The following is a 21,844-nucleotide window of genomic DNA, read 5'->3' on the forward strand; positions in this document are numbered from 1 at the left end:
CTTCTATGAAACATGAATCTCTTTCCCCTGTGGGTGAATGGTTCAGTACATTTGTTTTGTTTGCAGACTTTCTACCTGTCCTGTCCTTTGACCTCTAGTACTGCAAATGAATTGGTGTGACTGTGAGGTGTTACCTATGACTGTGATGTATTCTTAAATTGAAAATGTTTGTGTACTGATAATACAGACATGCATTTTTATGGTTGTCTGGAGACGAGCTGTGGGAGTGCTAGCAGTTGGATAGCATGTTTTTGGGATAAACTGTGCTGATATAAATGAAGATGGTATTTGTCTCCATTTGGAGTCTGTACAAGTGCACAGAGGAGAACTCAAGTCTGGAAGAATTATGTAGTCCATGGTACAAATTTGCAAAATTTGTAGAATTCACAAAGGTGAAATGAGAAATCTGTTGAAAACATTTTGTAAAGAAATAATCAGGCCTCTTCTGTCCTGTCAGATCTCAAAGGTTGCTAATTTGGCTTTGTTGTGTTTACAGGAGCTGTCTAGTTGAGAAGGTAATGTTGTGTGATGAGTAAATCTGTGAACATGAAGGAGCAGGGGAAGCATGTGGATCAGTGTTGCATTGCAGCCAGCTCATGGCTGTGATCATCTTGCTTCTCTGAAGTATAAATTTGCCTTATACATTGTGAACTTAAACTATCTTACTCGAACATCTTACCATTTTAATTCCTAGATGGGAATGATGAGCAATCCCAGCCCTTATGGTCAGCCCTACAGTCAAAATACTGGGCAGCAGATTGGAGCCAGTGGACTTGGCCCTCAGATGCAGAATAAAGCTGGACTGCAGAATAGCTTACCACAGTTTCCAATGGACAAGAAGCCAGTTCCTGGGGCAGGCATGCCTAACATGGTAAGTAGAATGAAAGGTGTATTCATAAAAATGAGTGGTAAAGAGGAGCAAATATGCTCTGGTCTTGCCACATTGTAAGTTTTTTGCGGCTGTATTACCCAGGGTGAATATGTGCTTGGAATCCACGCAGAACACACTTGTTTCAAGCCCTAACACTGATATGAGGGAGAGGGCTGAGTTGATTTCTGTGTTGTTAAACTGCACCTCCACTCTTTGGCCTTTAAACCCTGTTAACAGGGAAAATGTAATGGAGCTCCTTAATTGAAAGGAGCTTTGTAACCTGTTTGGACACCTCTTCTCTCCTGTCCCATCCTTTATTTTGCTGTTGCTCTATTGGGCCCCTTCTCCTCAGAGTATCTCTGTCTGGAGAGTTGTTTTCCTGCTTGTACTTGCTGATGCTTTTGGTAAAGAGAGGTGTCCCTTTTCAAACAGGCTTTACCTGTGCTAGGGCTTAGAAGCCCCAGCTGTGTATTGGTTCTTGTGAATTTCAGGAACATGCACAACAGTCCTGATGCTGGAGGTGTTTCCCTGGCAACTGTAGTAGCCCTGGTTCCTTTCCCTTTTGCCTCCACTCTTATTGCAGCAGGACTTAAGGGGAAGTCAGAATGGTGGGAAAAATGGATGACCCAAGCTTGTAAAGCCAGTGCCTCACCACATGCCTTAACGTTAGATTCCCTGGCTTGAGCATAAAGCTGGTGCCTCGTTTTCAAAGTTTAAATTGGTTAGGGGTATGACATGCAACATGTCTTAGTGGGCTGGTTTTTTTTTCCCATATATATATATTTTCATTTGTTTGTTTTAAATTTAGGAAACAAATTCATTTTTCTGGATATAGCTTGTGTTTCTCCCTGCTTCAAATTTCACTCCCACATACCCCCTGGGAGGGTCTGTCTATTGATCTTACTAACTGTTGCTGAAAAACCATTTCCACTTAACTTTAGTACATTTAAATTAAGAAGAGCTCCATCCTGTGAGTTTTATTTAATGTTTTTTTAAGTTAAGCGTGAAACATTGGAAGATAAGCAAACGGTTGGTTGTACAAATCAATAAAAAAGCAGCCAAAAGTTGTTCAGAATCCCAGCTGTCAAGTTTGTGTTCAGTGCAGAGCATGTGACTTTTGAAGCTAGTACCCAGCTGAACGTAGGAACTTAAAGTTGTTACTGTCTCAGCTGCCATTTAGAATGCCAGGCTTCAAACAAGACAGTGATGGTGATATTGGAACATCCACAGACCCTGAGAGCCTGACTAATTGGTGAAGTCACCTTGTAAAATGAAAGGTTAATGCTGGTAATCAAGAGCTATATGGGAACTGGGGTTTAGAAATCAGGTAGCTGGGGTCTAAAGATCTGGAGATCTCCAGAAACATCCTGTAGAACCTGAAGAGTCAATTAGAAGCTAAAGTCTGTTAAACTGTAGTGATACAAGCACCATAGAGTAGCTGAGCCTCTCTTGTTTGAGTATTCTTCAAATGTCACCTGAAAGGAATACAAAGAGTTCTGAGCAAATAAACAGAAGCAGAGAAGACAAACTAGATGTTGACATACCTGACATTAATTCTGTGGTGTTTATTATGCTGAAGCTGTGCTTCATCTCTAGCAGAGAGTAGGAGATGCTTATTTTGAATGCTTATGTGCAAGTTTGCTGATGGAAAAAGGTTAAAAGCTTCCCAGAACTTGTCTTTCATTCTTCTTTTCTAGGAGCAGTCAACTTGAGATATCTTCTACTGAGAGGGAAAACCCTTTTCATTTTAAAATGTGCTTTCTTCCATTAATGCAAGAATTGTGGATGCAACTTTTAGCATCCAAAATAAGATTTGAGATCTAAATGCTATTAATATTTTCTGGTTGGTCTAGCACTGCAAATTAACCTGTGAGCATGTGCAAAGGTCTGCTGGCTATTGATAAGGCAAGAGCTAGGACTAATAGAGTGATATGAGGACAAAATTGTGGCTGGCAAGAGAATTGCCAGAACTGTTGCTAAGGGGCATTTTAAATGAGTCTTCCAGAACTACACATAAGTGGGCTGTTTCCTTAATCAGAAAATATAGTAGTAGTTATGTTATTGGACTTTCTCTTATATTGCTGTTTACTTGCTAAATGAATTATTTTCAGAAATAGATTTATTTCCAGGAATTTGTTTTTCACCTTCTTCAGGGCCAGCAGCAGGCTCCCCAGGTGCAGCAAGCTGGGATGGGGCCGGCAGCTTCTCAAGGAATGGGGTCTGGAGCACCAACAGCAGATCCAGAAAAGCGCAAACTCATTCAGCAGCAACTCGTTCTCCTCTTGCATGCTCACAAGTGTCAGCGCCGAGAGCAGGCCAACGGGGAGGTGCGGCAGTGCAACCTCCCGCATTGCCGAACCATGAAGAATGTCTTGAACCACATGACACACTGTCAGGCTGGCAAATCTTGCCAAGGTAAGTGGGGGAGTGGTTATGTAAATGTGGTCAACGTTTTAGGGAGGAGAAGGGCTCCTAGAAAGAGATGGACTAGTGGGTGACTTGGGAAATAAGTTAAAGAAATTCTGTCTTATGTGCTTAAGACAGGGAATTGTAAGCAACTTCTGAGCCTCTAAAGTTTAGGCAAGTTAGAGGGGACAAGATACAACAAAGAGATGAGTAAAAATATTTTGCCTAACTTAGTAACTCATGGTAAAATATTTTAGATTCTGTCTTTTTTTAAAGGTAGACATAAACCAGGAATCTGCAAATAGGAGTCTGTCTGTCTTTCTTAAACTGAAGAGATGAATCTCGAGCAATTCCAAGCCATGAATTTGACTGCTACTGGCACTTGCAACCTCTCTCTGTCCTACTAAAATATAATCTCCCTTTTTGATAGCCTTGTCTCATCTGGATTATGCCAGTTGTTGACATCTCACTTGCTTGGCACAGTCTGCCTGATACCTGAGCTAGATGGAGTTACCCTTTGAGCCGTGGAGATGTAGGCTTGGGTGTATCACACGGGGTTTTCGAGTAGGCTTTGGTTGAGCCAATAGTACTAGAAGAAATCTGGCTACATTTTCAGGGCTAGTTAGTGCTGAACTACTTCAAATAATACTTTATTGACTTCTGTAGATATATGTGTGTGCACTGAGAGAAAATGCTGCTCTCTACCCAGTTTGTGATGACCATGTAGAGATACTGGGAGCAGTTTGTAAATGCTTTTCATTTCTTCTCTTTGTCAGTGGCACATTGCGCATCTTCCCGACAAATCATCTCGCACTGGAAGAATTGTACAAGACATGATTGTCCTGTATGTTTGCCCCTCAAAAATGCTGGGGACAAAAGAAATCAGCAATGTAAGTCTACTGGGGAATTCTGTGTGTTGAATAAACCATAAAATGCATGTTGTGAGTTAAAATTTCTTGTACCCAGATGGTAGTGCTGATGCTTTCAAACCTGGGAACATGTTAATGTGATTTTTCTCTTGTTTTATTCTCAGAGTATTTTTCTACCTCTGATTGGTAGTGTTTATGAAAGCTTTCTAACTTTATTGCATTTTTCTATCAAGAAGAAAAGTAAGGGTGAGCAAATCGTAGCTCTCTCAACCAAATGGTTGGCTTTTCATCGCTGCTTCTTCCAGCTGGACGGTTTCTGGAGACAGATGTGCGCACGCACATTGTGTCATTTCACCTCAGTACTTGGTTCTTTTCTTTATTCTTTGTTTGCCTCAGATGTCATTTCCCCTTTCTCTTTGTGTCCCCTTGGTCTCCCTGACAAAATGTTTGGCCAGATTTTTGTCATTGTGTTACGTGTCTGGGGTTTTTTTCCTCCCTACTTTACTGTTAGTGTAGCCTCTTGTGACTAATGTGAGTTATTTCTTGGTTTAAGAAAACAAAAAAAAAAAAAAAAAAAAACCAAAAAGGGCAGAAAAGGTCTTTCAATGGCTGGTGGAAAACTGTGTGTACAGTTCTGCCTTTCACCTCTGTGACATGGTGTGCCTCTGTTTTCAGTTTGAGGCAAGCAGATGTGTCCCAAATACTTAAGAGTGGGATTTCCTCTGAGCAGCCCAAAGGGAAAACAGCATGTTGGATTGGCTGGTTGGGTCAAAATTTGTCTGTCTGTTTCGTGAGAGGCTTTTCAGATCTGTTCCCTGCATGCTTCCAGAAGGAGATGTTTTAGTTCTGAGCAGCCAGTGCGCTCTGTCTGTCCCTGTATTGGTGGGATTCTCTGGCCGCCTCCTGCACTCCTCTCTAACTCCGTGTGTCTCTCACAGCGCTGCTGGGCGGAGCTGCAGTGGGACTTGCCAATACCGGCTCGGTGGGCGTGGGGCAGCAGACAACGCCCAGCATTAACACTACCAGTCAGATAGACCCCAGCTCCATCGAGAGAGCCTACGCAGCCCTCGGACTGACCTATCAAGGGAACCAGATGCAGACACAGCCCCAGGCTCAAGTGAAGAATCAGCAACAGGGACAGTCACCCCAGAGCCTGCGCCCTATGAATCCTATGAGTAAGTTTATCTGTTAGTGTTAAAATGCAAACCACAGGCAATTTCCCCATGCTACATCTAATGCAAATTTTCTCAACTTACTAGCTTAATACTGCTAGATAATTTGCAAAAGGTAGGGCTTTGCGATATTTTAGACTTGAAATAGCAACTTACTCATGGAACAGGAAAATTAGAGGGCCCAGGTGCCCTTCTCCTGGAAAACAAGTTCTCTGGAAAAACTAGTTTCTTTGTAAAAATGATAATTTTTCAAGACTTTTTTTTTTCTTTCTTTATAATTGTACTGTAATGCAAGTTTCAGACTATTGGGGAGTTTTTAATTGGATATGCAGGCATTGTAATGCCAGCATTCAGGGGTACTTCCCTGTCACTCAGATTTCAGCATTTTATATTTGTATCTCAGATACGTAAAGTTTAAGAAATGACAAATAGTAAATAAATGACATCCTCCTTGAATCCTGTGGTGTGATCTCACATAACTCTAAATTGTCTAAGTGGCTTATAGCAACATCGGAGGACTAGATAACAATTTAAATTCAAAGTGCAGTTAATCAGAACCTGGCTATCAATGGTGTCAGATGAAGTCATCTTTAACCACCAAATAAATCTAAGTTTGATAGTTTGAGATTACATCACAGGACCTTTTCTCACTCTTAGCTGTTTGCTTGAGTTGCATAAGTAGATGTGGCTTTTTTAGCGGAAAAGAGGAAAGAAGAGCTGGTAGTGATTTGTCACAAGCTCATATGGGATTGTAGTGATGGTGCCTGTGTGTCCCATGAGAAGCTTGTGTGCAGAATGAGAGATTGGTCCAGACGCACACAAACTGCAGCCTGAAACCAACTGCTACTTTGCTCTGCAAAGGGAATGCTGCTCCTGAGTACTCAGGAAAAGGCTGCTGGCTAGAGTAGACTTGTTAATGAGGTGATTGGCCCTCACAGATTGCATGTGACTTGCTGAAACTGTACTTCTAGTGTACCTTGCCTCTGAAAACAGAGTAAAAGACAAGTGTCCTGAGAGATTAGTCTTAAAATAATTAGATTTAAATAATATGATTTTCCTATTGTGCCTTAGAGTCTTTTCTGAAGCAAAATGATTCTTATTTTTTTATGTTTGTGATTATTTATAGACAGTGTTTCGTCTGTGCATTCCTTGCAGAACCATGGGCATTCTTTGTACAATTGCTAAGAAAATCCAGTGAAATGGGATTGAAAAAGCTCTTGGAGTGTGAAGAACTGCAGCTTAATGTAGAAAGGACAAGCATGGATAGTGTAGACGTAGTTTTCCACCACGTTTGACTGGTTCTGCCTTATTAGGAGTGGTTAGCTAAGGAGGGAATTACAACAGGTGAGATAGGAATTACCAGGTCATGGCCTACAGGACAACAGGGCTAGTTTAGAAGAAATAGCAGGATTTGATGAGGACTGGTATGTGAAAAGATGCAATCCTAAGTAGCTCAAACAAATGGTGGACTTCGACAGTTGAAAAAGGGAGAGTTAAGGTAAAGGTTGACTGTTGTCTTGCACACCAGTGTGCTTTCAGATGCCAAAGTGAATTTGGGAAGAAGAAAAAGACTAAAGGAAAGGAGATTTGGAACAGGTTTGTGAAAAATTGGTTAATTGGTTGTGATATTAGGGGTATGTATTAGGCTCAATATACTTAATTTCAGTGAGCTTCTCCTGTATTCAGTGTGCAATTTTGCTTGAAATACAGATTCTGTAGGATTCAAATGTCCTAAATACACATGAAGCTTGGTAATGGTTTTCATGGTACTTGCAATTTCACAAAATGATCTGTTTGGAAGCTTCAGACAGAAATATACTACATTTTTCTTTACTAATTGAGAGGTGACTGTAGTGTGTGAAGAAAACAGGCAGTTTTTATGGTGATTAAGATTGGGTATGATTCAGAACCAGATTTTGTTAGGCAACAAATTAGAGGTGTTTTCTGCAAAGGATTGTCAGATTTTCCTTCTTACAAGCATTTGAGTTAGTTGTACGATCATTAAGTATGGAGTGAGTGAGAAGGGACCTTGACTGATGTAGGTGGTAGCTGATGTTTTAAGTTTTTGAAGCCATTGTGAATACATATCCCAAGATTCTGAATGAAAAAATATCCAACTTGTAAACAGAAAAGCAGAAGTGTTTGGACTCTTTCATTAGAGAGTTACAGGAAAGGACTCTGGAACATAATATTTGCAGCAAATTGAAATCACTTGTTTGCTGATAAGTTCAGGAAGATGTGCAGAGGAGTAATGGGGTTGATGCTTCACTTGGATGTCACCAGTGTTGGGTCTTGGACTTTTTCTATGTTTGTGAAAGAAAGAGGGGTGAAGAGAGCAGTGCATAATTAAATTCCTTTACAAAAGTCCAAGTACTTGAAAGTCTAAACCCTTGTTATTGCTGAACAGTTACTCATTTTGTGTGGAAAATGGGCTCTTCATTTTTTCTGTATTCTTCTCTCTTCTAGGTGCAAATCCAATGGGAGTGAATGGAGGAGTAGGGGTTCAACCTCCTAATCTGCTGCCTGACTCAATGTTACATTCAACCATGAATTCTCAAAAGTAAGTTTGAATCCTTTGTACCCCAGTGATTTTGTTTTGATCTCATGGCACTTCTTGCATAAACAGTGGAGTAAATGCCATTGATGGCTATCTCTCCATTTGGATTTTGTAGCTTTTGTTGCAGTTTTCCAAGTCCTTGGGTAGAACAGCATGTACTTTCACTGCGTTGTTTGGTGTGTGTGTGCAGCTATTTCTGCAGTTTGTCCATTGATTAGGGAATGGCTGAACTAGCACTTTGTCCTAACAGTATTCTAAAAGAGGCTGTGACTGTAAGATGATTAAGCTGGGGCTAGACTTTTGCACTCAATTCTTGCTCTGTTTTTGAAGCCCCATGATGAGTGAAAGCGCCAATGTTGCCAGTTTGGGAGCCATGCCAACAGCTCAACCATCCAATACTGGAATTCGAAAGCAGTGGCATGAAGACATTACTCAGGATCTCCGAAACCACCTTGTTCATAAATTGTGAGTAGCTTATATCAAAACAATCTCCTGTTAGGTGAGCTGCTGCCCCAGAGGTGTATTGGAGGCAAAGGGGTTGCAGAAGGAAGCCTGACTTGCAGAGCTAGAGGGCCAAGGAGTGAGTTTTGTCAGGATGCATGGAGAAGGGAAAGCAGAAACCAAAAGATGGAGCTGCATCTGCTGGTTTGGGGCTGTTGTCTTGGAAGTTTCCCACTCCATGCTCAAAGCATCTACAAGGGCTCAAGCCACCTACAAACATCTACTGCCCCTGGAAGAAGTAGCAGTAGCTGCAGTCTGTCAGCAGATTTGCTTGCTGCTTTGTGTTCAAACCTCTGGGGTTCATGCTGGTCTGGAAGCTTTCTAATCACTTGCATGCATTTCTTTAATATTTTTTTCTTCCTGCTCAGAGTCCAAGCCATATTTCCTACTCCTGACCCTGCAGCACTGAAGGATCGACGTATGGAGAATCTGGTGGCATATGCTCGGAAAGTGGAAGGGGATATGTACGAATCAGCAAACAGCAGGGTAAGATGCCATCCCCTGTTGTCTAGTTCTATGTATTTCTACCTTGATCCTGTGCTGACTGGGGAGGAAGAGGAATGAAAGCACAGATGGGACTTCCAAGCTGAGGAAACAAGTGTTTAGGGGCTGCTGGATGGGATCTAGGAACCAACCAGTTGAAGGCTGCTGCCTGCGAGTGCCAGGAGTTGAGATGTGCTGTGCCTGAGACTTGTCACAGTCCCCTAAAGGCAATGTTGAAGCTCTTCACTGTGATTGTCCCAGAGAAATGGTGGACACAAGATAAATATCTGGTATTGGTCTGATAATTGAGAGCAGTGCCCTTAGCATTGCCCCTTTTTCCCCTCCTGTCTGTCTGACAGTCCCTGCAAAGGGGAAGATACCTCCCACCCCAAACTAAAATGTGTGTCTAAGGCCACTTTGCAAGTTTGAATCACTGGGACCAGTTGCCTTTTCTTAATGTGTGTCTCATCTTCTTTCTTGGCTTTATTCCTCCCCAACAGGCAGAGTACTATCACTTGCTAGCAGAGAAGATCTACAAGATTCAGAAGGAGTTGGAGGAGAAACGAAGAACCAGGCTGCAGAAGCAAAATATGATCCCAAATGCTCCGGGCATGCCACAAGCTCCCATGAATCAAGGGCCCAATATGGGACAGCCACAGCCAGGAATGTCTGCAAGTAAGAGCCTTTGGGTTACTGATCACCTGGTGCAGGAAATCCTGTGTCATTTCAGTAGTCTGGTGACCATTTTGCTGTTCATGGGTACCTGACTTGTTTGTGAGCTACTGTTCATTGTTGGACCTTGATAACATGCTTCAAATTTGTCCCCCGTTTCTGAAAGCTGACTCTAAGTCAGAGGATATTTCTGTCACTGGAATGTACTTCTATTTTCAAGGAAGTTATTGAGTTTGCCTCACTTTGAGGACTCTTTAATAATGTTTAGTTACTGTATATATTTACTTTCTTTATACATGAGTTTTAATGTGTAATTCTCACTAAAATGTTTGGTGGATAAATCCTGGTGGTCTTCTGAATAATACTATCTTATTTCAATGTCTTTTTTGCAGATGGTCCTCTTCCTGACCCAACCCTGATACGTGCCAATGTGCCAAACCAGATGATGAATCGCATGCAGGCACAGCCAGGTAAATATTTGAAGAAAATTTGCTACTTTTAAAAGTCTTTAAAGGAATTTTTAAAGTTTTTTAAAGGAATCTTGGATTTGGACAGTTCTTACTGAAGCATCAGAGACCTTGTATCATGTGCAGTTTTTACATTTGGTTAAGAAAATAGCTGTCTATATTGCATAATTCTTACATAACTATATAATAAATATAAACCACTATCTCTAGTAGCATTTTGTCTTGTGATTTTGAGTTGCACATTAGCTGCTGCTTTGTTAAATAAAGAGCTTGATGCTTTTGGAATTTCTGATCATGTGTGCATAGGATGGTGGGATCAGTCAAACATGGTGAGCCCAGCCAGCTCAGGTGAGGACATGTTGGTGGCAGAGGGAATGTGGTGAGAATTACTGCTCAGAAAAAAAGGGCAGAACCTTTGTTAGATGTGTTATAGCCAACATGCAAAGTACTTGAAGTTAAAATCCAGTTTGAGATTCAATAAGTGAATTTCTAATACATAATTAAATAATGCAACTTTCTGTGGAAAGTTGATCTTCAGCAGCAGGTGTGACAATCCATATTTATCAAGTGTTGCAGTAGTTCTCAAACTTAGAGTTTTAATAACAGTGGAAACAGATGTCTTGAGGGGGCAAAAGCTGGTCTGTATTCTGAAAGAGTAGGTAACTTGAACACTGTTTAAAATTATTCCATGTAACTAGTTAATAGAAGACAATATTTGATTGAAGGCTGGTTGCTAGAAAGCAAAATTAAAGAAACAGCATTTCTTCTCCAAATGTTGAATGGTTCCTAAAGATGATTGCAGGCCTTTGTTTACACGTGTTTTTTTGGCACAAATTCACAGGAATGAATCAGTTTGGCCAGATGAACATGCAGCTGTCACCGATGGGACCCCGACAAACCCCTCCTCTTCAGCACCCTGGACAGCTAAGTCAGGCCGGGGCCATGAACCAGGTCAGTGTGCCTTCCCTCCAGGGCTGAGTTCACAGGTTTGCTTCTCTTGTCTGTGGTTTCCATAAAATCAATAAATAAAAGAAATTTGAAAGTAAATCAAGCATCACTTCTTCATTCTCTTGGCCCTTTGGTTTCTGTCTTTTGCTTCTCCTCTAAGATCTGCCTGATACATAGTAAATCTTTAGATATTTGTGGTAAGAATTACCTAAAAAATAATTTGAAGTGGCTTTTTGTTGCATTGTTAAAACAAGGAACCAAAATAAATCTTAAGTCACAGTCCCAATCTGAAATCAATGTCCTTTTACTTAGCTTTCAAGAGAAATCATCATAAATTCTGTCTTTTGAGAGGATCTATAAGCAGGCTTTTTACATTGATAAGTGTATCAATGTAATACAGATAAGTGGCAAGCATCAACTTCTGCAATAAGATAAATGTTTGGGGTTTTTTTTGTTTTCTTGTTTTCTCTTTTTTTGGAAAATGTTATGAAGGTGTATGCACATTGTGTGAAATGAGTTGCTTTCTTTTCCACCAGATGGGATTTCCTTCACGTATGCAGCAACCAGGAGTTGGCCAGCCTTCTGGTCAGAATCAATTTCTGCAGCAGACTCAGTTCCCTGCTTCTTCCCCGGGAATGAACACAGCGAGCATGCCTATGACTCAGCCTGGCAATCAGACACCAGTATCTCAAGTAAGTTTGTGAATTCTTGACGTGGTGTCAGTGACCTTTGTCATAAACTGGTTATGATTGTTCAGTTTGTAGTAGTGGAGAACAACTTGTTACCTTGAGAGACTTTTAGAATCATAATCAACCAAATTCATTTATCGAGACTTTTCATTTTCCTGGTGTAGCACTGGGAATAGCAAGGGTGAAATATTGTTGACTTGTTCTCAGGCTTAAATTTAGGTGTTAGAGAGGAATTGTTTTAGGGTTTTTTTTATGGAGCAAAGAAGAAATTGTGACTCAGCATGCAGTAGTTAAGATTCTCTTGCTGAACAGCGAAGCAGCAGAGCCTGAGAAATTAGGAGGTGGCAGAATAAGTTGTAAAAAGGCATGTCTGTCCAGGCCTGTGTTGCTGCCTCTGGGGGATTAAGAGGGTTATCACTACTGAAGATCTGAACTTACAGTCTAGCAGTTTCCTTTCTGTCCTCTCCCTCTCCCTTTTCAGCAAGAACCTTTCAGGCCAGGAAGAAGTAGGGAACGTCAGTTTGCTTCTCATTGATGCTTCTTCCTAGTTTGCAGGCAAGATTATTGTGGAGTTACAGTTTTTTATCTTGACCAATACAATTTTTTTTGTAATTTTATAATGTAGAGTTACAGCTGTACTTATTTGTGATGATAAATTCAGTTTCTAATCTTGGGGGTGGAGGCATGGGTGCACACTAAGTGTGTTTGAATGCAGTTTTTCACTGTGGTGCATTGTCCCATATTCAGGATGTACAAATCTGCAGTTTAGAAAGAAATGTTTTGTGAGCTGGGAGTGTAGGTGTGTCATTCTTTAAGTGTATCAACAAGTATAAGTTATTCTATTGAAACTTCTCTAAGAGAGATGAATAAATTATAAAACAGTTATGTTTGTGTAGAACAAAATACATCAAGGAGACCAATTCTGCTTTTGAAAGAGTTTTTAAAAGTGAAGCAGATGGTTTGTCACGTTTTTAAAGTACACTGTGGGAAAGCAGACATTTGACAGTCATTTCTCTTCCTTTTCTATTCCATGTCACTGCAAATGTGTACCTGTTTTCCCACAGGCACAAATGACCAGCGCTTCCTGTCCTGTGAACTCTCCTGCAATGGCTCCAGGTTCTCAAGGGAGCCATATTCACTGCCCACCTCTTCCACAGCCTCCCATGCACCAAAATTCTCCTTCTCCGGTACCTAGCCGAACCCCAACACCTCACCACACGCCCCCAGGCTTGGGATCACAGCAACAGCAGGCGGCAGCAGCTGCTGCCACCGCTGCCCCCACACCTGCTCCTCAGGCAATGCCACCTGGACCGCAGTCCCAAACTATGCACCCCCCTCAAAGGCAGACTCCAACGCCTCCACAGGCACAGCTGCCTCCACAAGTCCAGCCTCCAGTTCCAGTTACCCCTTCTGCAGAGCAACAACAGCAGCCCTTGTCACAGCAGAGCACGACTGCATCTGTTCCCACACCAACAGCACCGCTGCAACCTCAGCACCCCACAACACCTGTAAGGAAATACTTTATTGTGCTTTCCCTGAAAATGTTCATGTGTAAGGTTTCATTTTCAGTTGTGTGCTCCTGGCATGTTTGATATTAAAATAGGGTTTTTTCTATTTGGGAAGTAAACTTTTTCCATCAAGACAAGTCTATAGATCATCTGCTGTTTCCAATGGGAAGTATTTTACAGAATTCTTGTACATGTTTTGAAATTCACTTTGAAACATGGGAGAGGTTTTTGGTTACTTATACATATGCATAGTACTTATACAATAGGGGAAACAATGCCATTTTCTGTAGACAAGGCCTTCTAGTGCATACCTCTGATCCATCTTTTCCAATAGTTGAGGTTGTGGGACCACTGTATTCTTCAGGGAAAACAAATAGAAGGACTAGAGTGCTTTTAAACTCGGTGGAAATGTAGCATAGGTAAAACATAGATCAGAAAAGGAAAATAGGTTCGTTATAAGCCTGTTTGTGACATGTTTTGTTCCCTCAGCTTTCACAGCCAGCTGTGAGCATTGATGGGCAGGTATCCAACCCCCCATCTACCAGCAGCACAGAGGTGAACTCTCAGCAGACTGTTCCAGAACAGCAGCAGCCGCCCTTGCAGGAAGTGAAAATGGAGATTAAAACAGATGAAGGGGAACCAGAACAAACAGAGATGCAAATGGAGGAGAAATCTGAGGTGAGATTGTTGACCAGATGTTGGGTAGAATACCTTAATCTAGTACTGCTGGATGCTTTCTGTCATTCCTTTGAGAATTCAGTGAGAGCTGTAGGTGCTACCTGCAGCTGCTGCTGCAGTTTTGATTGTTGTCTTCGGTCATATTCCTGAAGAAGGGTCTGTGTTTTCTGGTGAAATTGCGGCAGTAGAGGTCAGTGGGCACAGAAAGGACCATTAGAATGTGGTTGCTATGAAGCTTTGCTTTGGTAAATGCCTGTGTGAGGCTGCACTCAGGTCAGTCCTACAGCTGTTAAAATAGCAGATACCAGGATGAGGGGAAATGGCTTCAGGTTGTGCCAGGGGAGGTTGAGATTGGATATTAGGAAAAGTTTCTTCGCTGAAAGGGTTATCAAGCATTGGAACAGGCTGCCCAGGGAAGTGGTTGAGTCACCATTCATGGAGGTGTTTAGATGATGTGTAGAGGTGGCACTTTAGGATGTGGCATAGCAGTGGACTGGGCATTGCCACATTAATATTGGACTTAATCTTAAAGGTCTTTTCCAACCTGAATTATTCCATATGTACATGATGGGCTGCTTTACTGGGCTTTGACAACTTGTCACTGAGGACAGCCAGGAGTGTGGCTGCCAGTCACATCATCCTGGCAGCTCTGCTGTATTAGAGGCTGTTAGAGCTGCCTGAAGAAGTACCCATGTGTCTCCTTGCAGCTCAGAACTCGTTAGCAGCTCATTAATGCTGCTATGCAGTGTTTAAAGATGCATGCTAACACATTTACTCAAGTTTTAGGTGAGTTTTGACGCAAAGGAGATAGAAGAGTGGGCAGGTTTAAAGGACAGAAATGTGGATGGGTGGCCAGGAGATTTAAGTGACAGGCTCCAAACTGCTTTCCAGGCTAAAGTAGAACCAGTCGTGGAGGAATGTAAACCAGACCCAATGGAGCAAGAAGAGAAGAAACCTGAAATTAAGGCTGAAGTACCAGAGGGGGAAGAAAGACCTACTACTCCAGCAACTCAATCTTCTCCAGCAGCTGGGCAGTCTAAGAAAAAAAGTAAGCAGAAAGACTGTTTTTACTTAAATTCACTGCATCTCCCTAGAGAAATCTCTGCAGAGGAAAAAAAACCTGGGCTTTCCTTTTTGGTACTTAGTGGATTATGTGGTACTTATATGGATTGTTCCTTGTGGCTTTTGGACAAAAATATCTAATAATACATGTGCTTATAATTGGCTTTGGGCAAGTTCTTTAAGCCTTTAGAATTAGACACTAAGCCATAGTAAAATTGTCAATACAATGGAGATTTGAAATACTCAGTTACAGATTCTCTAGACAATATTTTTCTCGGGGCCTCCAAGAGGGGATGTATCTGGAATGTGAACCATCTCTACTCATCAATGTCATCTTATGATCGCCTTTTCTTCAGGTGATCATTTTAATATCCTCCTCGGGACTCACTGTTGCAGAGGATAAACAAGCAGTGCTTAAGTGCCTTAAACCCACTGTCTGTCTTTTTCCACAGACATCACATTTTCTAGCAGGTTTCTTCCTTCCAGCTGTTTCTGCTATCTTTCTAATGTTGATTGTTTTCCAAAGTTTTCAAGCCAGAAGAGTTGCGGCAGGCACTTATGCCAACACTGGAGGCACTTTACCGTCAGGATCCGGAGTCTCTTCCATTTCGACAGCCTGTGGATCCCCAACTACTAGGAATTCCTGTGAGTGTCTTAGCAAGATAATTTCCTGGTTTTAATTCAAAACTACTGTATTGTGACATACCTGTTTGAGAGCAGCTTACATCTGTCTCCTTAACATCTTCATATTGATGTGTTTGGAGAGGTTTAACTTAGGCAGTGGAAGATACAAGGTCTGACTTAGGGAAGTTTGTTTGGTTCTGTGTTCCTTTTACTAAATAAGCAGATATAGCATGCACTGGAATGATTTACCAACAGAACCCCAGGGCTGTATGACCTTTTTATGGTTGTTGCTTCATGTTGTGATGCTCTTATTGCTGAATTTCATAATTGTTCCTCATCATGTGTAAATCTTTTCTAAAGATGTGGGAAATTAGGCAGATAAAACACACTTAAAATGTCCATTAGTGATTGTTATTTGTTATAGGAAAGGAAGAAACAATTTAAGTTAGAGGTTTGTTTACATTAAATTTTCTGCTTGTTTTAGAATTGTCTTGAGAAGACAACTATCATTCAGGGATCTGTGTTTTTAAACTCTCTGAATTGACCACACAAGTTTACAAAATATAAACAAATACATAGATGTAGAAGTCCTTTTTAGGTGTTTCAGGCAATGTTTTTTGCCTGAGTTATTTGCTATTGGTGTGGGGGGTTTAAGGCAGATGCTGCAAGATGTCAAGGCCTCCTCTATTACAAGCATTTATACACTTGCTAATATTTTTAACAAGCTTTCAATTGACTGTCATTCTGCAGACTTTTGTAGATGTTGCACTGTAATCAATGGTGGATTGGAAAAAGGCATTCTTTAGAGGAGACATAGAATTATCATAGAATAAAGTTATTTTTGTTAGGTTTTCTGGGCTACTGAAAACAGTCACTTTATATTACTGTTCTTGTGTAAGTCTTTGGATCACTATGGCTGCAAAAACATTTGCATTTTCTACTATTTGTAGTACTTGTTTTCCTGATTAAAATTAGAGTGACTTGATGTCATTAGTTGTGAATGAGCAACAGCACCTGAGAAATAAAGGAATAATGAAAAGAAAGCACTGGGGAACTATATGGTATTACGTAGGGATTGCATTCTGTGTGTCACAAGCAGTTTGACAATCAAGTCAGGGAGGAACCTGTTTTTCTTGATGAGAATTTATAGGCTGAGAATGCACATGCTGTCATGTTACAACATAGTTCTCTAGGAGGGTTTTTGATGTGCTGCCTTTTCTTGCAGGATTATTTTGACATAGTGAAGAACCCCATGGATCTTTCTACTATCAAGAGAAAGCTGGACACAGGACAGTATCAGGAGCCATGGCAGTATGTAGATGACATCTGGCTCATGTTCAATAATGCCTGGTTGTATAACCGCAAAACATCCCGGGTATACAAGTACTGTTCCAAACTGGCAGAGGTGTTTGAGCAAGAAATTGACCCAGTTATGCAGAGCCTTGGTTATTGCTGTGGAAGAAAGGTAAGAAAGTAAACATCTTTAGTCTGTTTCTTGCTTCCTTGAATTGAAGGGGTAAAATATAGCAGTTGCAGTTGTTGTCAGTTACGGTGTGTCAAAAATTTCTGAAGTTTACCAGGATTTAGCAATCCTGAGTAATTGAATTTGAGCATTTTGTGGATCTTCTAATTCTATCTAGTCCTTAAATAATCTATTTGTATGTAAGCCCTTGGGGGAAGAAAAGTCAGCAACAGAGGGCTTATTTTGTTTAGGACAAACTTTTGCTATTGCAAATTAAACAGGTGTGGTTTTATTCCTTCAGAAGTTCTGTATTTCACTGTATATTGAAATTCTCTTTCCCTTGTTTTGATGTGCTTTCTGTCTTTGGAGAAGAGTTAACTTGAGAATAACAGCCCACTCAAGGTCTTTTGTGACTAGCACCTTGTACACTTTGCTGTACACAGAGATCCGTGCACAGAGTAAGGTGGAAGTGTTCACTGTCTGGGTCACACTTGCTTCCCATGGAGAGCAAGTGAAAATGTGTGAGTACTAAGGGAACCCATTCCTCTTTGCAGTTGGAGTTCTCGCCACAGACTTTGTGTTGCTATGGCAAACAGCTATGCACCATCCCTCGAGATGCCACTTACTACAGTTACCAGAACAGGTAAGGAAAACTCAGCTGGTGCAGTTTTGTGCATGCTGCAATCAATCTGTTATAGGCATGCATGTATTTACATAGACACCCTCTTTATATGTGTACACCTTTATGTTTTACGACAAAATTTTTTGCTGGAAGTGCTCTTGAATAGTTTGCCTTGTGTGCTAATAATTATTTCTTTGAGCAAAAGTTCACTGCAGCCTTTGCTCTTTCCTCCCTTGTTTGCAAAAATGTGATGTCTTACTACATTTTGATCCTGCATTTAATTAAATCTTCAGTTACCTACAAATCATATGTACAAGTCTGTTGCTTTTACTTCCTACTGTGCAGCAGTGTTTTTCATGCAGAACACTGAGCAGACTATGAAGAAAGTGTATTAATGCTCATAATACATATTGGTTTTGGCAAGTCTTTGGTTTTTCTTGTGATTTTAATGCCGAAGAGCAAACTTACTTCTGTATTGCACATCTTAACTGGAAGATCTGTGTGTTCAGATCTTCAGCAGATTGAGGCTTGCTTTTTCTCACAAAGTTTCTTAGAGGGAATTGTCTTGTCAGTAGCTCTCAGTAGCTCTGTAACATGCTGGCCTTTCTACAGCTCTTTTGAGTATCCTTTTTTACTTGGGGTTTATTAAAGGATTTAAACTTACTTGACTTCTGAAAGGAGGTTTCTTGCTAGTCATCTCTGAAGGTCATCTCAGGGGGAATGAGGCAGGAAGAAACAGGCAAACACAGATTTTAACATTCCCAATTCCCTTGCCTGTCATCAGAATGAACCTGTTAGAGCAGAGAATTGCTTAACTCCAAGATCCATCAATTTATTTAGTTCCTGCACTTCCTTCATTCCAAAACCTCAAACAAACAATAAAAACAGCCCCAAAACAAACTAGAATGACAAAAACACAAAAGATTTTACCTGAAAGCCAAAATTTTCCAAGAATTTTAGTTTCTTTAAGCACCTGGTCAGATAAAAGCAATCAAAGATTATACACGTTACGTCTTAACCTTTGAAAACTTCATCAAGGTTTATAGCAGCAAATTGTGGGTTTTAAACTTCTCCTACTTCTTCAGTCCTGTAATACCCTACAATAGCTACTGCAGTTTTAGACTTGCATGTAGAGTAGAGCTTGTCATGTCAGTATCTTCTGCTTATGTTTGTCTATAGGCAAATACTAGATGAACCAAAAGACCTGTCAGCAAGATATTGTTCAGGAATCTGACATTTGACATGTTTGCAAATGTTAGAAGGGAATGTTTGCATTGTAACAGGTGCCTACGTGTGCCTTCTAGAGTACATCATATATACAGATGCACATATCTGTAGATTGAAATGTGTAATTCCAGAAGTACTGTTCTCTGCATTATCTCAGATGAAAACTGGAAAAGGAGGTTGAGACTTGTCTTTTTAGCCTAACAGTTGCTAATAACATAGATTAGCATGGCTTTGTAATGAACTTGTTCGAGTTTTTTTATTTCTATTTTTAGCTTTTTTGTGCACTCAATTAGCATGCCTTATAATGGAGAAGCCACAGCTTCAGAACATTTTTGAAGGCTAGGGTAGAATCTTGAATTAATCTCTATTTTATTGAAGTACAAATGAAATCTTTCTCTGTAATGCTTGCTGTAGTGATGGCTGGACTGTTCTGTGTGCAGACTGGGCTATGACAGAGTCATATCCATGTAGAGCATTATGTGTCTAGTTAATGTTAGTTAACATGGATTTTGACAGTTCTATTAGTCTGTAAGAATTTTAAGGACAGATTTTATTGTTCCTAAAGTTTCTGGTATTTAGCTTTTCCTTTCAACTGGGAGAGAATTCTGTGACCTTTTAGCATTTATACGTTTAAGATGGAAGACTACCTCTCTTCCATTGATCTCCTGCAGATCCTCCTCCCAACAGAACTGCTGTGCTGATGTACAAGTCAGAGTAGCAGTTCCTCCTTCCTTCTGCTCTTTCCCCTGTCTCATTTTAATTCTTTGCTGTACGTGGCATGGATTATTAAAATGAAGAGGGTATGGGTATGCTAAAATGGAATACTCTAATTTGTTTTTATCGTTTGCTGCTTGTGAACCCATTTGAGAGATTTAATGCTAATCTGTGCTTTGCCTTGGCTTTCTGCTTTGTGTTGTCTTGTCTTGCTTCTATGTTTTTGTTTTTGTCCTGCAAACTCCCATTTCTTTGTTTGTGTGTGTGTTATTTTTTTTAATTTCTCCTTCATGCTTGTCATTGTCTGCACTTGGCTTTGATTGCGCAAAAAAAAAAATCCAAACCAAAAATCCAAACCAACCAAACACAATGTGGGGCCCATAAATCTGCATCATTGAATATCCTTGTCGCCGTTGATGACCTGCTCTCTGCTCCTGTCCCTTCCTTGGCCTGCTGTGATTGGTGGCTCCGTTGCTTGACTTGGGCTGTGTTGTGTGGACGGAGCAGTTCACCCAAATATGGCCTTCTTGCTGACAGGTATCATTTCTGTGAGAAGTGCTTCAACGAAATCCAAGGGGAGAGCGTTTCTCTGGGAGATGACCCATCACAACCTCAAACGTGAGTTATTTGTGTTTGCTTGGGCTGTGCTTTGGTGAGCTGTATCATGGCCTACAGTGCCTTCTGTAGGCAAGAGGGGTTCAGCTCCAGGTTTTAGTAGAAGGTGGATGATGCATCCTTCATAAAAGCCTGGACTTGTGCTTGTCTTTTTAACCTGGACTGACTGAACTAGTGAAAAATAAGCACTTAGTGCTTAAAATTGCAACTGTACCAATAGAAAGGAAAGAAGAAAATGGCTTTTTCCCTGAAAAAAAAGTGGAAGTGTTCTACTGCAGAAAAATAACCATGCCTGCAGGCAAGCATGTGACAGACATAGCTTGAAATATCAAATGTACCATTTTCTTTATACCCTAGCTATGCCATTAAACTTGTATTCAACATCAGGTTGTTTTTCATCCAAACCAGAAGCAGGCAACCTCCTTTTGCCACACAAATATTTCACTAGAGGAATGCCATCTGCCTATGAGGAATGCTGTGCAGTAGTTGAAGTCACAATAAAAGGCTGTGCATAGATTTTACCATGTTAGTGGCAAACTGTTGTCACAGTCTCTCATTTTGCTGTATTCTCCTCATACCTTCCCTCAAAAAGATCTTGAAATAGATTTTTTCGAGGCTAAGGAAGTCCTTGAGGGACAAATGAGAGCCAAGCAGTTACTCTTTGAGCTATTCAAGAAATCCCTTTGGAGGAAGGCAGTGCAACAACCCTGCAGGTAGAAAAACGTGAGGAATTCAGGAAAAGTCTAAAGCCAGAGGGAGAGTTGTTCAAGTTGGTAATTGGACAAACTGAGTTAACTTTCATTTTGAACCAGATCCTGGATGCACTAATAGATGCATACAGAGCAGTACTGGAAGTATCTGTTTGGGCTTGGGATGATGTACTGAAAGAGGGGAGGTTGGGCATAGATACAAGGAAGTTCTTCACTGTGAAGGTGGTGAGGCGCTGGAACAGATGGCACAAAGAAGTTCTGGATGCCCCATCACTGGAAGTGTTAAAGGACAGGTTGGATCGAACTCTGAACTACTTGGTTTAGTGGAAGGTGTTCCTGACAGTGGCAGGGGGTGATGATCTCTTAAGGTCCCTGCCAGCCCAAACCATCCTAGGATTCTGTGACCTACCTTTCTGGAAGGAAAAAGGAAGAAATAATGTTGTGTGCTGGTCAGTACAATGGGCCATTTCATGTCCCTGTGGATAGATGGATTGCTATTCTAGTAGAAGCAAAGATCCAAAATGTATTCAATATAGAGTCATAGAGTTCATAATAGGAATATACATGGTGGGTCCTGTTTAAGTTCCATGCACCATATTATAAGAATAATTTGAGGTAGTTGAGATATTTAACTTCATCATTTATTTTATAAGGAGCTTCAAGTATTCTGCAGGTGGCACAATTCAGAATAAATACTGAAATAAGAGGAGATAGGTTAATTAATCTCATGCAAGTTGGAGTGGGTCTGTCATTGCTTCTCAGGGAGGGACATGCTGATCTTCTTATGTTATGCAGAACATTCTTTGGGGTAAATTCTCACAGATTTGAGTATTGTATGTTCTGAACCAAGTCATTTAAAACTTCTGTCAAAAAGTTGAAATTTTAGGCCTTGAAACTGATGTAGAGAAGGTAGAAATAATGTATAGTAGTGGCTGGGCTGGGGTTGCAGGGTTTGGAAGCTGAAATTTATCCTTTGAAGTTGATGTA

The 21,844-nt window shown here is 40.8% G+C and overlaps 1 protein-coding gene across 2 annotated transcripts in view; it reads left to right on the forward strand.

Annotated features, from left to right (window-relative positions):
• EP300 (E1A binding protein p300) overlaps positions 1-21,844 on the forward strand; it is a 61,200-nt gene that overhangs the window by 23,327 nt on the left and 16,029 nt on the right. The window contains exons 4-21 of one of the 2 annotated variants that reach the window (XM_041481710.1): positions 695-871; positions 3,001-3,286; positions 4,054-4,167; positions 5,085-5,321; positions 7,785-7,878; positions 8,206-8,340; positions 8,745-8,862; positions 9,360-9,534; positions 9,924-10,001; positions 10,840-10,949; positions 11,483-11,638; positions 12,700-13,143; positions 13,633-13,821; positions 14,713-14,869; positions 15,410-15,528; positions 16,733-16,972; positions 17,524-17,612; positions 20,070-20,150. In XM_041481710.1, coding sequence (XP_041337644.1) covers positions 695-871; positions 3,001-3,286; positions 4,054-4,167; positions 5,085-5,321; positions 7,785-7,878; positions 8,206-8,340; positions 8,745-8,862; positions 9,360-9,534; positions 9,924-10,001; positions 10,840-10,949; positions 11,483-11,638; positions 12,700-13,143; positions 13,633-13,821; positions 14,713-14,869; positions 15,410-15,528; positions 16,733-16,972; positions 17,524-17,612; positions 20,070-20,150 — 2,999 coding nt within the window. The remainder of the gene's footprint in view (positions 1-694; positions 872-3,000; positions 3,287-4,053; positions 4,168-5,084; positions 5,322-7,784; positions 7,879-8,205; positions 8,341-8,744; positions 8,863-9,359; positions 9,535-9,923; positions 10,002-10,839; positions 10,950-11,482; positions 11,639-12,699; positions 13,144-13,632; positions 13,822-14,712; positions 14,870-15,409; positions 15,529-16,732; positions 16,973-17,523; positions 17,613-20,069; positions 20,151-21,844) is intronic. The other variant, XM_041481712.1, reaches the window with a different exon arrangement.

This window comes from Pyrgilauda ruficollis, unplaced genomic scaffold (genome assembly GCF_017590135.1).
Source record: "Pyrgilauda ruficollis isolate IOZ18807 unplaced genomic scaffold, ASM1759013v1 scaffold56, whole genome shotgun sequence".
In the NCBI taxonomy this organism is placed as follows: domain Eukaryota; kingdom Metazoa; phylum Chordata; class Aves; order Passeriformes; family Passeridae; genus Pyrgilauda; species Pyrgilauda ruficollis.